This window comes from Abramis brama, assembly GCF_963993115.1.
Source record: "Abramis brama genome assembly, chromosome: 20".
NCBI lineage: Eukaryota > Metazoa > Chordata > Actinopteri > Cypriniformes > Leuciscidae > Abramis > Abramis brama.
This window is the reverse complement of record NC_139982.1, coordinates 34528135-34543069: the sequence shown is the minus strand read 5'-3', so window position 1 is coordinate 34543069 and position 14935 is coordinate 34528135. Positions and strand designations below refer to the sequence as shown.

At 32.6% G+C, this 14935-nt stretch overlaps 1 protein-coding gene across 2 annotated transcripts in view; it reads right to left on the bottom strand.

Moving 5' to 3' along the window:
• Nucleotides 1–9615: 9615 nt before the first annotated feature.
• LOC311071107 (ubiquitin carboxyl-terminal hydrolase 50-like) overlaps nt 9616–14935 on the bottom strand; it is a 50819-nt gene continuing 45499 nt past the window's right edge. For both annotated transcript variants that reach the window (XM_084095340.1, XM_084095339.1), the window contains exons 6-11: nt 14698–14829; nt 14184–14282; nt 13880–14008; nt 13352–13492; nt 12976–13048; nt 9616–11553 (exon numbers count right to left, since the gene is read on the bottom strand). In XM_084095340.1, the coding sequence (XP_083951466.1) occupies nt 11207–11553; nt 12976–13048; nt 13352–13492; nt 13880–14008; nt 14184–14282; nt 14698–14829 (921 nt within the window). In that variant the 3' untranslated portion in view covers nt 9616–11206. The remainder of the gene's footprint in view (nt 11554–12975; nt 13049–13351; nt 13493–13879; nt 14009–14183; nt 14283–14697; nt 14830–14935) is intronic.

The following is a 14935-nucleotide window of genomic DNA, read 5'->3' as shown; positions in this document are numbered from 1 at the left end:
AATGTGGTATATCATGGTATCACAACATGTTAATTGTGTTAGCATCTGCCCAGTGGCGAATTTTGCCACTGCAAGCACCACTTCACATTTTCTTCAGGAAATGTACATTCTAGTTCTTCTTCTTCTTCTTCTTCTTATTTTTCTGACCGCAAATTTTTAGACACTAACTCCTCCTAGACCGTTCAAGCGACATACTCCAAACTCGGGTCAGACCTTCATACTGTTCTGACTCGAGTTGCTATATCTTTTCAGACTGATTTGACTTTCAGTTTTCTTAAAAATTAATATTAAAAATCATAAAACTCCCATAGACTTTCATTGACCAAAAGTCCATGTCTGTTTGAACTATGTTTAATGTAAACTGCTAGAAGCCATTGATACTCAATTAAGCTTTAAGCTATCTATGTTCTTTCTAAGTAATAACTAATCTATCTATCTATCTATCTATCTATCTATCTATCTATCTATCTATCTATCTATCTATCTATCTATCTATCTATCTTCAAACCTTATCTATCTATCTATCTATCAAACCTTATCTATCTATCTATCTATCTATCTATCTATCTATCTACAAAACCTTTCTATCTATCTATCTATCTACAAAACCTTTCTATCTATCTATCTATCTATCTATCTATCTATCTATCTATCTATCTATCTATCTATCTATCTATCTATCTATCTATCTATCTATCTTCAAACCTTATCTATCTATCTATCTATCTATCTATCTATCTATCTATCTATCTATCTATCTATCTATCTATCTATCTATCTATCTATCTATCTATCTATCTATCTATCTTCAAACCTTATCTATCTATCTATCTATCTATCTATCTATCTATCTATCTATCTATCTATCTATCTATCTATCTATCTATCTATCTATCTATCTATCTTAAAACCTTATCTATCTATCTATCTATCTATCTATCTATCTATCTATCTATCTATCTATCTATCTATCTTCAAACATTATCTATCTATCTATCTATCTATCTATCTATCTATCTATCTATCTATCTATCTATCTATCTATCTATCTATCTATCTATCTATCTATCTTCAAACCTTATCTATCTATCTATCTATCTATCTATCTATCTATCTATCTATCTATCTATCTATCTATCTATCTATCTATCTATGCTAGAATCAGTAAATCATACTTGAACATGGTAAATCATGGTAAACTATGGTAAATCGTGGTAAATCATGGTAAACTATGGTAAATCATGCTAGAATCAGTAAATTATACTTGAACATGGTAAATTGTGGTATACTATAGTAAATCATAGTAAATTATGGTAAATCGTGGTAAATCATGGTAAACTATGGTAAATCATGGTAAACTATGATAAATCATGCTAGAATCAGTAAATCATACTTGAACATGGTAAATCCTAGTATACTATAGTAAATCATGGTAAACTATGGTAAATCGTGGTAAATCATGGTAAATCATGGTAAACTATGGTAAATCATGGTAATCTATGATAAATCATGCTAGAATCAGTAAATCATACTTGAACATGGTAAATCCTAGTATACTATAGTAAATCATGGTAAACTATGGTAAATCGTGGTAAATCATGGTAAATCATGGTAAACTATGGTAAATCATGGTAATCTATGATAAATCATGCTAGAATCAGTAAATCATACTTGAACATTGTAAATCATGGTATACTATAGTAAATCATGGTAAACTATGGTAAATCGTGGTAAATCATGGTAAACTATGGTAAATCATGGTAAACTATGATAAATCATGCTAGAATCAGTAAATCATACTTGAACATGGTAAATCCTAGTATACTATAGTAAATCATGGTAAACTATGGTAAATCGTGGTAAATCATGGTAAACTATGGTAAATCATGCTAGAATCAGTAAATTATACTTGAACATGGTAAATTGTGGTATACTATAGTAAATCATGGTAAACTATGGTAAATCATGGTAAATCATGGTAAACTATGCTAAATCATGCTAGAATCAGTAAATCATACTTGAACATGGTAAATCGTGGTATACTATAGTAAATCATGGTAAACTATGGTAAATCGTGGTAAATCATGGTAAACTATGGTAAAATCATGGTAAACTATGATAAATCATGCTAGAATCAGTAAATCATACTTGAACATGGTAAATCATGGTATACTATAGTAAATCATGGTAAATCGTGGTAAATCATGGTAAACTACGGTAAATCATGGTAAACTATGATAAATCATGCTAGAATCAGTAAATCATACTTGAACATGGTAAATCATGGTATACTATGGTAAATCGTGGTAAATCATGGTAAACTATGGTAAATCATGGTATACTATAGTAAATCATGGTAAACTATGGTAAATCATGCTAGAATCAGTAAATCATACTTGAACATGGTAAATCATGATATACTATAGTAAATCATGGTAAACTTTGGTAAATCGTGGTAAATCATGGTAAACTATGGTAAATCATGCTAGAATCAGTAAATTATACTTGAACATGGTAAATTGTGGTATACTATAGTAAATCATGGTAAACTATGGTAAATTGTGGTAATCTATGATAAATCATGCTAGAATCAGTAAATCATACTTGAACATGGTAAATCATGGTGTACTATAGTAAAATCGTGGTAAACTATGGTAAATCGTGGTAAATCATGGTAAATCATGGTAAATCATGGTAAACTATGGTAAATCATGCTTGAATCAGTAAATCATACTTGAACATGGTAAATCATGGTATACTATAGTAAATCATGGTAAACTATGGTAAATCATGGTAAACTATATTTGGCTAAATCTATATTTTGAACTTATCTATCTATCTATCTATCTATCTATCTATCTATCTATCTATCTATCTATCTATCTATCTATCTATCTATCTATCTATCTATCTATCTATCTTTTGAACTTATCTATGTATCTATCTATCTATCTATCTATCTATATATATATCTATCTTTTGAACTTATCTATGTATCTATCTATCTACCTTTTCTATCTATCTATCTATCTATCTATCTATCTATCTATCTATCTATCTATCTATCTATCTATCTATCTATCTATCTATCTATCTATCTTTCTTTCTTTCTTTCTTCCTAACTAATCTATCTATCTCTTTCTTTCTTTCTTTCTTTCTTTCTTTCTTTCTTTCTTTCTTTCTTTCTTTCTTTCTTTCTTTCTTTCTTTCTTTCAATCTTAACTCATCTTTCTTTCTTCCTTTCTAACGAATCTTACTTTCTTTCTAGCTGATCTGTCTTTCTATCTTTCTTTCTTTCTTACTAATCAATCTTTCTTTCTTTCAACTAATCAATCTTTCTTTTTCTTTCTTTCTTTCTTTCTTTCTTACTAATTAATCTTTCTTCTTTCTTTCTTTCTTTCTTTCTTTCTTTCTTTCTTTCTTTCTTTCTTTCTTTAAACCTTTTCTTTCTATCTATCTATCTATCTATCTATCTATCTATCTATCTATCTATCTATCTATCTATCTATCTATCTATCTATCTTTAAACCTTATCTATATATCTATCGATCTATCTATCTATCAAACTTTAACCCACTTTAAACATCAAACTACTTTAAACTTCTTCAAACTCCATTGTCCGGCTTTCTCAAGCCAACTTAAAGTTTGTCTCAACAAACTTTTTTTTCTAGTTCATTCTGTAATCATCAGAGACTGGTGTAGGCTTTACATGGGTTTAAAATGTAAATCTGTTGACTGAAATATGAACCTCACTATCCTCGAGAACATGAGTTTGTGTTCAGAAATTAACTTTAAAATACCAGCTACAAACCCCAGGGTGAGGAAACGAGTTTGACCGGTCTCTAGTCTGGAACATGTTCATGCTAGAACAGACTCTGCTCTGTCTACACTAGTAAACCTGATGAAGCACTGACCATATTTTACACTCATGAAACAGGGAGTAATCCTCCATTACAGTCTGACTAAATTTGACACACGCTGAGCCTATAATGGTCAGATTCATGTTTAATGTAGATCATCTAATAATCCATGATCATAACACTAACTCTATCTGGTAATGTTCAACATATTTTCACAAAAATATTTATTTACAGTATTTTATTATAGCAAAAGTGCAGCTGTTTTAGTCTGGGCCTCCATATTTCAAGGCAAGAAAAACTAAACTTTTTATATACAGTATACTGGGGGAATATTGTTCCACATCATCTTATTTATTTATTTAATTTTATTTAATAGGGACATGTGTGAACAATAGACCTGAACCACACAACAACATTTATAGCCAAGGCTAATTTGCAATGTCCGTCCCTAGATGGGCTTTTCACATACATACAGAAAGTACAAAAAATTAATTTACATTTACAGTAACATTACTTAATTCTGACATTACATAAAGAATGTGCATTTGAGCGCAGACTAAAAATGATTGCACACTTGATCTCGTTTTAAAATACGCTTTAGTTCATTTTTAAAAGCCCCCAGATCTAATTCCTGTTTCAGCTCGGTAGACAAGGAGTTCCAGAGTTTAGCACCCTGGACAGTAAAGGCCGTCTGTCCGAAGGTCTTTTTTCTAACGGGCACTTTCACATTTCCATTAGCAGCCCCTCGTGTGATGGAGCCCACTGATCGAAGTGGGACTATGAGTCGTCTGAGAACATCAGGGGATTGTTTGTGCAAACATTTATACATTAATTTCAAATTACAAAATGTAATAAAATTTTCAAAGTTTAAAAAGTTTAACCTCTGCAATACTCCACAATGGTGTGTTATGACAGTTGTTTTATCTACTATTTTTAGTGCTCTGTTATAAATCAGTCTTAAAGGCCTGATTGTTGTGACTGTTGCCTGTGACCAGGAGGTTATACAATAACTGAGGTGGGAGAAAATCATTGCATGCATAAATGTATTTGCCGCATGAAATGGTAAACAGTCCCATCTGTACACAGACTGCTGCAACTACAGCTCTCTTGAATCATATCTCCTCACTCTCGCTTTATACACACAAGTTATGACAGATATTAGACATCTTGTCTTAGACATTAGACATCTTGTTTCAGACCAGCAGATACAGACAATAACAGTAAAATATTGTTGACATGTCAAGATGCTTTTTAGTTTTACACATTTTTAGTTTTATTACTAGTTTTTAAGTCATTACATGGGATGGCTCCATCATACTTCACGGACCTATTGACTGTTCATCAACCATCAAGATCGAGCTCTTAGGTCTGCGAACCTAGGCCTTCTGGTGGTTCCGAGAACAAAACTTAAGACCATAGGAGACAGGGCCTTTTCTAGTGCCGCTCCTAGACTCTGGAACAGCCTCCCTCCTGAAATCAGAGCTGCACCAACTCTGTGTATCTTTAAAGTGAGGTTAAAGACATTTTTGACATATTTGATCTGTCTTATGCAAAATTTAATGTTGAAGCAACTGTCCTGTTGTTGTCTTTGTATTGTATTGCGTCATGTTTTTTTTGTACAGCACTTTGGTCAACGGAAGTTGTGTTTATTTGTGCTTATAAATAAACTGATTGATTGATTGATTTTTATAGCATTTTTTACAATACAGATTGTTTCAAAGAAGGAAAATAACAGAATGATGCAGACTATTGAAATGTTTAGTGTTATATGTAATTCACATGTTTAGTATTATATGTAATTCACATGTTTAGTGTTATATGTAATTCACATGTTTAGTATTATATGTAATTCACGTGTTTAGTATTATATGTAATTCACGTGTTTAGTATTATATGTAATTCACGTGTTTAGTATTATATGTAATTCACGTGTTTAGTATTATATGTAATTCACGTGTTTAGTATTATATGTAATTCACGTGTTTAGTATTATATGTAATTCACATGTTTAGTGTTATATGTAATTCACATGTTTAGTATTATATGTAATTCACGTGTTTAGTATTATATGTAATTCATGTGTTTAGTATTATATGTAATTCACGTGTTTAGTATTATATGTAATTCACGTGTTTAGTATTATATGTAATTCACGTGTTTAGTGTTTTATATGTAATTCACGTGTTTAGTGTTTTATATGTAATTCACGTGTTTAGTGTTATATGTAATTCACGTGTTCAGTGTTATATGTAATTCACGTGTTTAGTGTTTTATATGTAATTCACGTGTTTAGTGTTATATGTAATTCACGTGTTTAGTGTTTTATATGTAATTCACGTGTTTAGTGTTATATGTAATTCACGTGTTTAGTGTTATATGTAATTCACGTGTTTAGTGTTATATGTAATTCACGTGTTTAATGTTTAGTGTTATATGTAATTCACGTGTTTAGTGTTATATGTAATTCACGTGTTTAGTGTTATATGTAATTCACGTGTTTAGTATTATATGTAATTCACGTCTTTAGTGTTATATGTAATTCACGTTTAGTGTTTTATATGTAATTCACGTGTTTAGTGTTTTATATGTAATTCACGTGTTTAGTGTTTTATATGTAATTCACGTGTTTAGTGTTATATGTAATTCACGTGTTTAGTGTTATATGTAATTCACGTGTTTAGTGTTATATGTAATTCACGTGTTTAGTGTTATATGTAATTCACGTGTTTAATGTTTAGTGTTATATGTAATTCACATGTTTTGTGTTATATGTAATTCACGTGTTTAGTATTATATGTAATTCACGTGTTTAGTGTTATATGTAATTCACGTGTTTAGTATTATATGTAATTCACGTGTTTAGTATTATATGTAATTCACGTGTTTAGTATTATATGTAATTCACGTGTTTAGTATTATATGTAATTCACGTGTTTAGTGTTTTATATGTAATTCACGTGTTTAGTGTTATATGTAATTCACGTGTTCAGTGTTATATGTAATTCACGTGTTCAGTGTTATATGTAATTCACGTGTTTAGTGTTTTATATGTAATTCACGTGTTTAGTGTTTTATATGTAATTCACGTGTTTAGTGTTTTATGTAATTCACGTGTTTAGTGTTTTATATGTAATTCACGTGTTTAGTATTATATGTAATTCACGTGTTTAGTGTTTTATATGTAATTCACGTGTTTAGTGTTATATGTAATTCACGTGTTTAGTGTTTTATATGTAATTCACGTGTTTAGGGTTATATGTAATTCACGTGTTTAGTGTTTTATATGTAATTCACGTGTTTAGTATTATATGTAATTCACGTGTTTAGTGTTTTATATGTAATTCACGTGTTTAGTGTTATATGTAATTCACGTGTTTAGTGTTTTATATGTAATTCACGTGTTTAGTGTTATATGTAATTCACGTGTTTAGTGTTATATGTAATTCACGTGTTTAGTGTTATATGTAATTCATGTGTTTAGTGTTATATGTAATTCACATGTTTAGTATTATATGAATACAGTTTTTTTGTGCAGAACCTGTTCATCTGAATCAAACATGCTTGTTTACTCCAGTAACTCTCATGTGTCTCTTCATCCACCACAGCATGTCTTTCTGTCTAATCCCAGTCTTATATTCAATTATCAAAATATATTTTATTACAACCTCATTTCCAGAAAAGTTGGGACATTTTTTAAAATGCAATACAATTCACAATCAGTGATTTTGTTAATTCTCTTAAACCTTTTTTTTAACTGACAAAAGTACAAAGAAAAGTTGTCCAATGTTTTCAACATAATTTTGTAAATATAAACATTTTAATATTGATGGCTCCAACACACAACAAAAACATTGGGAGTTAAAAGTGAAAATATTGTAAAGTTAGATGATCCAGCTCTGAAACGGTCCACAGTGAGATGGTGAACTGGTAATGGGTGTTTGGGGGAACTGGTAATGGTTGAGGAACTCATGTCTGGGTGAAATGGAGCTTCTCGTCTTTGTTAGCAGAGATGGGTCATGGCTCACCACTCTGTGTTATCATGAGAGAATTGTCAAAGAATACAAAAATCACATTTCTCAATGCAAGATGGCAAAGAATTTGTCTCTACAACCCATAATATTGTGAAAGATTCAGGGAATCCAGAAATCTATAGATTTAGGGCAGGGCAGGAGACCTCTTTAGCCCGGGACACACCAAGCCGACGATCGGCCGCTGGGAAACGTTGAGCGTCGCCAGTGAGAGAAGGAAATCTGATTGGCTGTTCAGATTAGTGTCATCAAGTCATCTAAACGGCACAGACAGAAGCTGATCTAATGTTACGTCATCTAACCCGAGTGTTACTCAGTGTTGATCACATTTTTTTTACATGTGATCAACACAAATGGTGCAGAAACTATATAAATGTTGACTTTCTACAGTTATATTGAGAATATAAGCCATTTTGAGCTCATTCTAAAATATGTGTTGCAGTGGAATCAGGGTCGACTACAATTTCTTACATCTTGCTTCAGTTCTTATGGTCAAAATGATTTATTCAATTCACATTTATTTTTTATAGCACCTTTCGCAATCCACATCGTTTCAAAGCAGCTTTACAGAGAATGCATGTCTACATTACAATTTAGAGTGATACATTTTTAAAGCTGAGATTATGGGTGACAATCTTTTCTTTAAATTTACATTTTAATTACAGTGGTGTGTATAAACCAAATGTTTATTTTTCCCATGTGCATTTATTGAATTAATTACATTTGTTTAAAGTCAATAAACTAAAAATGATAGTGTTTGATCTTTCACTAAATGTTTGTCCCTCAGTGAAAATGAAAGTATCAGAAAGTTCACCTGTTCTGCCAGTCTATTTTAATGATGCATTTCATTGTGTGGTTTCCTTGCGTGAGACTGAACAACAACCTTTTGTTCGAGACATTCACATGATTCATATTTGTGCTGCCAATAATTCCTCAAAACTACATCTGTTAACCATCCGTCAATGATAATGTAAACAGGAATGAGGATATATGAGGTTGTTTTTTTTAAACCATGACGAGATTGACAGATTGAAGATTGTTCTGCATGGGATTGTTTTGTCATGTTGATGCTTAAACTGGGGAAATTCTGTTAAACGCTTCCTCTTGAGTAGCGCTGAATTTACCTTTGGCAAGCACCAATGACAGTTAAGAAAGCAAGACATGTAGACTCACTATTTTCATTTCAAGCTGAATGACTATTTTCATGATTATACTCCTTTTCTTCATGCCAGAAAATAGTGGCATGATGTTTTACCATCTGTGTTTGAGTGTAAATGGAATATAATGTGTGTAATTTAAGTGACAATATATTGTTCAAGCGTTTGTGTACTGTACAGACACTACCTGTGAGATTCATGAGTTACAGATCAGCGTCTCATGTTTTTCATTTATTTGTCAGATCAGAGGCTTTCTCTTATTTCTGTGGATGGATCCAGTCAAAGCAAACATTAAACTGCACACATATTCACACCCTAACTGGACAGAATAAATATGCCATAATTTATGAGATCATAATCTCTTTTGTAATCAATGTTGCTTCTGTTTGAAATATTAGAATATCCATAGTAATTTTTGTTTTATGATAAAGTTATGACAAAGTTAGTGTTCATCAATGAAAATGGATGTTAGTGTTTCTGCTCATGAGTAATGATTTTGTGTTTACATAAAGGTAAAGAAATATTAGCAGCTGATGGAGATGAACAAACAATGCATTTGTGTTTCTAAACCAGTTTGTAATGAAATCATAAAAAAGGTAACACTTTATAATAATGGTCCGTCATTAATGAGATGAAGGAAGTAATGCAGGACTAATGAGTAGTTCAAAATTAACACTTCAGCTTCTACTATTAACTAATATGGAAACAAGCTTAACCACTGTAAAAGGGGATGTATTTCTGCGTGTACTGTGTTTTATATGAATACATAGGAAATCAAAAACAAATCAAATAAACAACTTGAGTGGAAACACAAGTAATCACAGAATTTATTATATATTTTTTACCAGTTCTTGGATGACAAAAAAATTATGTTTTAAATGTATTATTGCACTGAGCACAATTCCCACAATGATAGTTTCCGTTCTGTATAGGACTAAGTAAACTCTGAGACGAACGAGGACAATGTACCTATACCATTTAAAGATACATGAATAAAAAGGATTATTTTCTGCATTCAATACATAACTTTGCTCAACAAAACCCATAAATAAATTGGCATAGTTGGGGGCAAAGATCGAGCCCATTGCCCTACCACTTGTTTGAAGAAAAAAATCTTTGTCAAAACTGAAATAATTATATTTCAAAAGATAAAGCCATCTCAATAACAAACTCTGACGGTGGAATGACATCACCGCATAACAAAAGGTAATGTCTAAGGGCACTAAGCCCTTTCTCATGTGAAATGTTAGTATGCAGACTTGTTATATCTAAAGTTAGAAATATCTGGTAAATCGTGCAACTCAGAAATCGTATTGATAAAATCAGTCGAATCCCGAATATAAGATGGTAATGAATGAACAAATGGTTTTATAAAAAAAATCAACATACTGAGATAAGAGAGAATTAGTTTGTGCCACAATTGGACGGCCAGGAGGATCAATTAGCCTCTTATGGATTTTAGGAAGAGTGTAAAAGTCAGGTCTAATCAGGTGTTGACAATACAAAAAATGAAACTCCGACTGAGATATCCAGCCTTGTGTTTTAGCAGTACACCTTTTAGACCAAAAAGTACTTTTTGGATTAAGTGTTAAAAGTTGTTAATGCTATACTGCATCCTCAGTGTATTACAGTATATTATAAAACAGCATGCTATAATAAAAACATAACAGTGTATATGATTTAATTGATTAAAATCATCAAATGGATGCCGCCTTATTGGGACAATAACCCAGATGATAAACACTTTATTCCCACTGTTAAACACCCAATAAACACTTTATTCTACTATTAAATACCCATTAGGCCCTTTATTTCCACGTTTCTAATAATTATTCTGGTCTGATATGTGATTGGAGAAGAATGAGCTTGGAAAAAAATGAATTTGAACTCTGATTGGTCGCCACACACCTTTCTCTCCACACCACTGGTCCTGTTATCAGATGGGATTCTTTTTTAAATGGTATCTGGCTCAACAAGACAGTGGGCGGAGCTAGTGTAATAGCCTGACACTATTGTAAATAATCACTCCGATAATAATAATAAGGAAGAGAAAAACAATTAATAAAGCTGATAAAATACAGGTTGAACATTCTGTGAAACATGCTCCTCTTGTCTTCTTATTGTTCCTGTTTGACTGTGTTTCACCATCTTCATTTAAATACTAAAGTACATCAATTACTTGTAAACAATTGTTTTGTTCTGAGACTCTGTCTGGATTATGAATGAATGGTTGTGACAGATTGTCACCATCCACATCAGTTGACTGCATTTCTGCTGTAGATTCATCTGTCAGGGTTTGTGAGGGCCTTGCTTCAGTTTCAGTAAACTTCAGTAAACTCACTTTCTGGAGATCATCACTCACGGTGTGCTCAGTTTGCTGATTTGTCTGAGGATTGTCTGGTTCACTGTATTTTGTATGTTTTGAATGATCTTCCTGTGACCGAGTGTTTGCTCTTTGTATTTGTTTCTCTGGTCTTTCTGACTCATTGTCCTTTGTACTTCCTGAACCTGAAAAAGAAAACACACCCATTACTCATTAAGAGAATAGAGACAACCCTTTTAGACCAGCGCCGGGAGCGCCGACCATTTTTCCCCTCATTAAACTAGCAAAAGTGGTTTCAGACATGAAATCAGTGGTTTCAGACATGCTCTTTAGATCCTTAAAATAGGGCCCTGTAAGTGTCTAATGAGCATGATCTGATACGCTATTATGTATAAAGAATAAGTTTCTGCAGTTGTAAAAGAATACCTCTTATTTTCTGCATTGATTATGTGTTTGCTACATGAATCGTATCAGAAAACTAATCGATCCTCATTTGTTTTGTTATAGAACCACACGTTTATCAAGCCAACACTCAGTAGGCTACATATCACACACACCCCTCACACACACTGAACACACGCACCACACGAAGCTACACGCCTCAATACACTGTTGATAGCGCAGCACAGCCCATCATGAGTCACGACCCAGACGAGGATAGATATCGAAGAATAACTGCCATTCGAGCTTCTGCGTCAAGAGTTCAACGCATCTGAACTTATCATTCCTTTAACTGGACTTTCTCAGAACTGTTGGGACTGGTTCTGACTGAGTACCTTTCTCCACTTTCAGTATCTTTTGAACCAGTCTAATTCTATAAGTTGTTTGCTTATTATTTGCACAGCCCTGCATTATTGTGTATTTTACTTCGTACATATTCATACTTCTATTGACAAATTATGACCTGTTCATTTAGCATTGCCTAATAAAAGAGTGACTCTGGCCTCTTTACTCCTCTCCTAGACACTGGACATTAATTGGGTAAACAGTCCTCTAACTGTAAGGTGATTTACAGGCTAGAATACAGGGGTGTATGATAGCTGTGAGAGCAGCAAGCTGACTCACTAGCTTAGGACATAAAAGTTCTTTTGTACTCAACACACAACTTCAATAAATATTATACTATTATGCTTTTGGGGATATTACACTTCACGTAGTGTGTTATACAGCTGATTGTGAATGTAAAAGGTTTGCAAAGTTTCACAGATCAAAGTGCAGGTAAATGGAGTTTGTGTCTCCTAAACGAAAGAAGCGATTCTGAATTGAAATGAGTCGTCAGTGTCTTTCTGTATCACTGTCCATCTGAAGCTTTTCGCTTTACTCCTCTCTTTTTCCCAACAGGGCTATAACGTGTCTAGTGTGGGATAGTTTCAGTTTTAAATCTGGTCAAGTGTTTACATATTCTACTGAACGGATTCTAAAAGGTTTGTCACCCCTCTCCAGTCGGTTTGGGCATTTGTGTTCAGATTGAGGGGTTTACATGGAGCAGTTTCATTCGGATTGGACTTGTAAACCACTCCATGTAAACGCACCTAATGTTACGATTTCATCCTCAGTTTAGAAACCCCATGCATTTACTAGGTTTGAACATTTCAATATTAACTCACATTTCTTGTACAAAAGAAGGTATGCTTCATTACTGACTAAGTGTTTGTCCGGATCACACTTCAAATCACGCATCTGAAAAATATGAGGAAAGTCCATACAGTAAAGGGATGAAACAAAACAATCAATATCACAAAACTTCATTAATATCTCAGCCATAAAGCATTTACAATGTATTTCTCAATGCAAACATCTGCACAAAAACTAATTCAGTTTGACTGCTAAGAACACTATAATGGATAAAAGCCCTGTCAGATTATACTACATCTATCAGTAGAAACATGAAATTACCAGATATACTACTGATAAAAAGGGAAACCTCATAAAACTACATTGGTTTAGTCAAAAAAAAAAAAAAAAACATCAAAGACAGTTCACCTTGTGAACTATGGAGTCATTAAACTGATACCATTGGTTGTCAGCATCTTTGATGTCAGCATAGTAGTGTCCACCACTAAGAGAGCCAGAATGGTTGGCCATAGCATACAGATCATACGTGTGCTTTACACCAGCCTCATCCTGAAAACACAGATAAGACAACACTGTTTTACTTATTCACTACAGAAAGAACCAGTTAACCCAAAGATGAGAATAGTTTTCAATGATCCAGTTCATGAATCATTTTCCAGCTCTGCCTTAATAATTTGTTCACAGTTTAACAACTCAATGAAGTAGTAGCTTTTCAATCAATAATGACTAAAAATATGTCTGGTCACACTTTATATTGTTTTAAATTATGACCTTGTATAAAAAATGATGTACTTATTGTGTTCATACTGTTTTTGCAAATCACTTATTTAAATGGCAGGTTTTTTTCTTTTCTTTTCTTTTATCGGTGAGCTACTCTAAAATATTTTTCTGTGAAATAACATCTATTGAACACCTTAAATCTTAAACTGATCTTACTTTGACTGATAACTGGGCAGGAATTTGCACTGAAGAGTAGTTCTTCACACAGCACATGGTGTCATAATCCAGTTCAAACCTCTCCAGGTGCAGAACCAGAACTGAAGGAACTTTCTGCAAACTGCAGCTCTGAAAGGAAAGATCGTTTTACAAGATTACATTTATAATATGTATTCTTATATCATTAACCATCCTAAACCATGGTGAAACATATTCTGTATTGCTGGCACTGTATTTCAAGATCCATTTGAGTAGAACTTTACTTCAAAGTTTGTTGCATTTGAAAAGAAGTTACCGCACTCACAGTTTCTGTGTCCATCAGCCTTTCACAATCTTTACAGTACACTTGTTGGCCTTCCCCACACATGGTGATTGGTTCAAAATACGAATCAAAACACCCTTGCTGAAATACAAAATAAATGTTATTGAAACCATTTTCTTGTTAAACTGTTGAGTTTGCCTGAAGCTAAAAATGACAAAACATGAATTTAAAGGAATATTCCAGGTTTAAGAGCTTCAGACAGCATTTGTTCATGAATGTCATACTGCGACGGGCTCATATGATGGAAGAATCAGGAGCATTTAAATAAAAAATGTGAAGCTTACAATTTTATGAAGGCACATTAATTCTATATAAAATGCATTATTTGAGCTGTAAAGCTGTTTAAAATCATCCTTTTATGCTACAAATATTATGCTACAAATGCAGTTGACTGAGGTAAACATCCATTGAATATTTCCTTATAAATGTTACTCTATCAGAGGTTTAAGTTATTATATTCTCGCTGCCAAGGGATCAGGAATGTATGAATGCTTACCACATCTATATGATCCTCCTGTGACTCCAGAGAAATTGATATAATGAAAAATGTTTTAACTTGCTTCAGAGGATCATGTGCTTTTTCTGGTCTTCTACAAGTGGTGATTTGCGCCATCTTTCCCTGAAATATCTGTACAGTATAAAGATAGATATAGATTTTATAAAATGTATGACCATTTTATGTCTGATTTTATTAAACTCAAATTCTTCAAGGATTACATGGAACATCGGCCCTA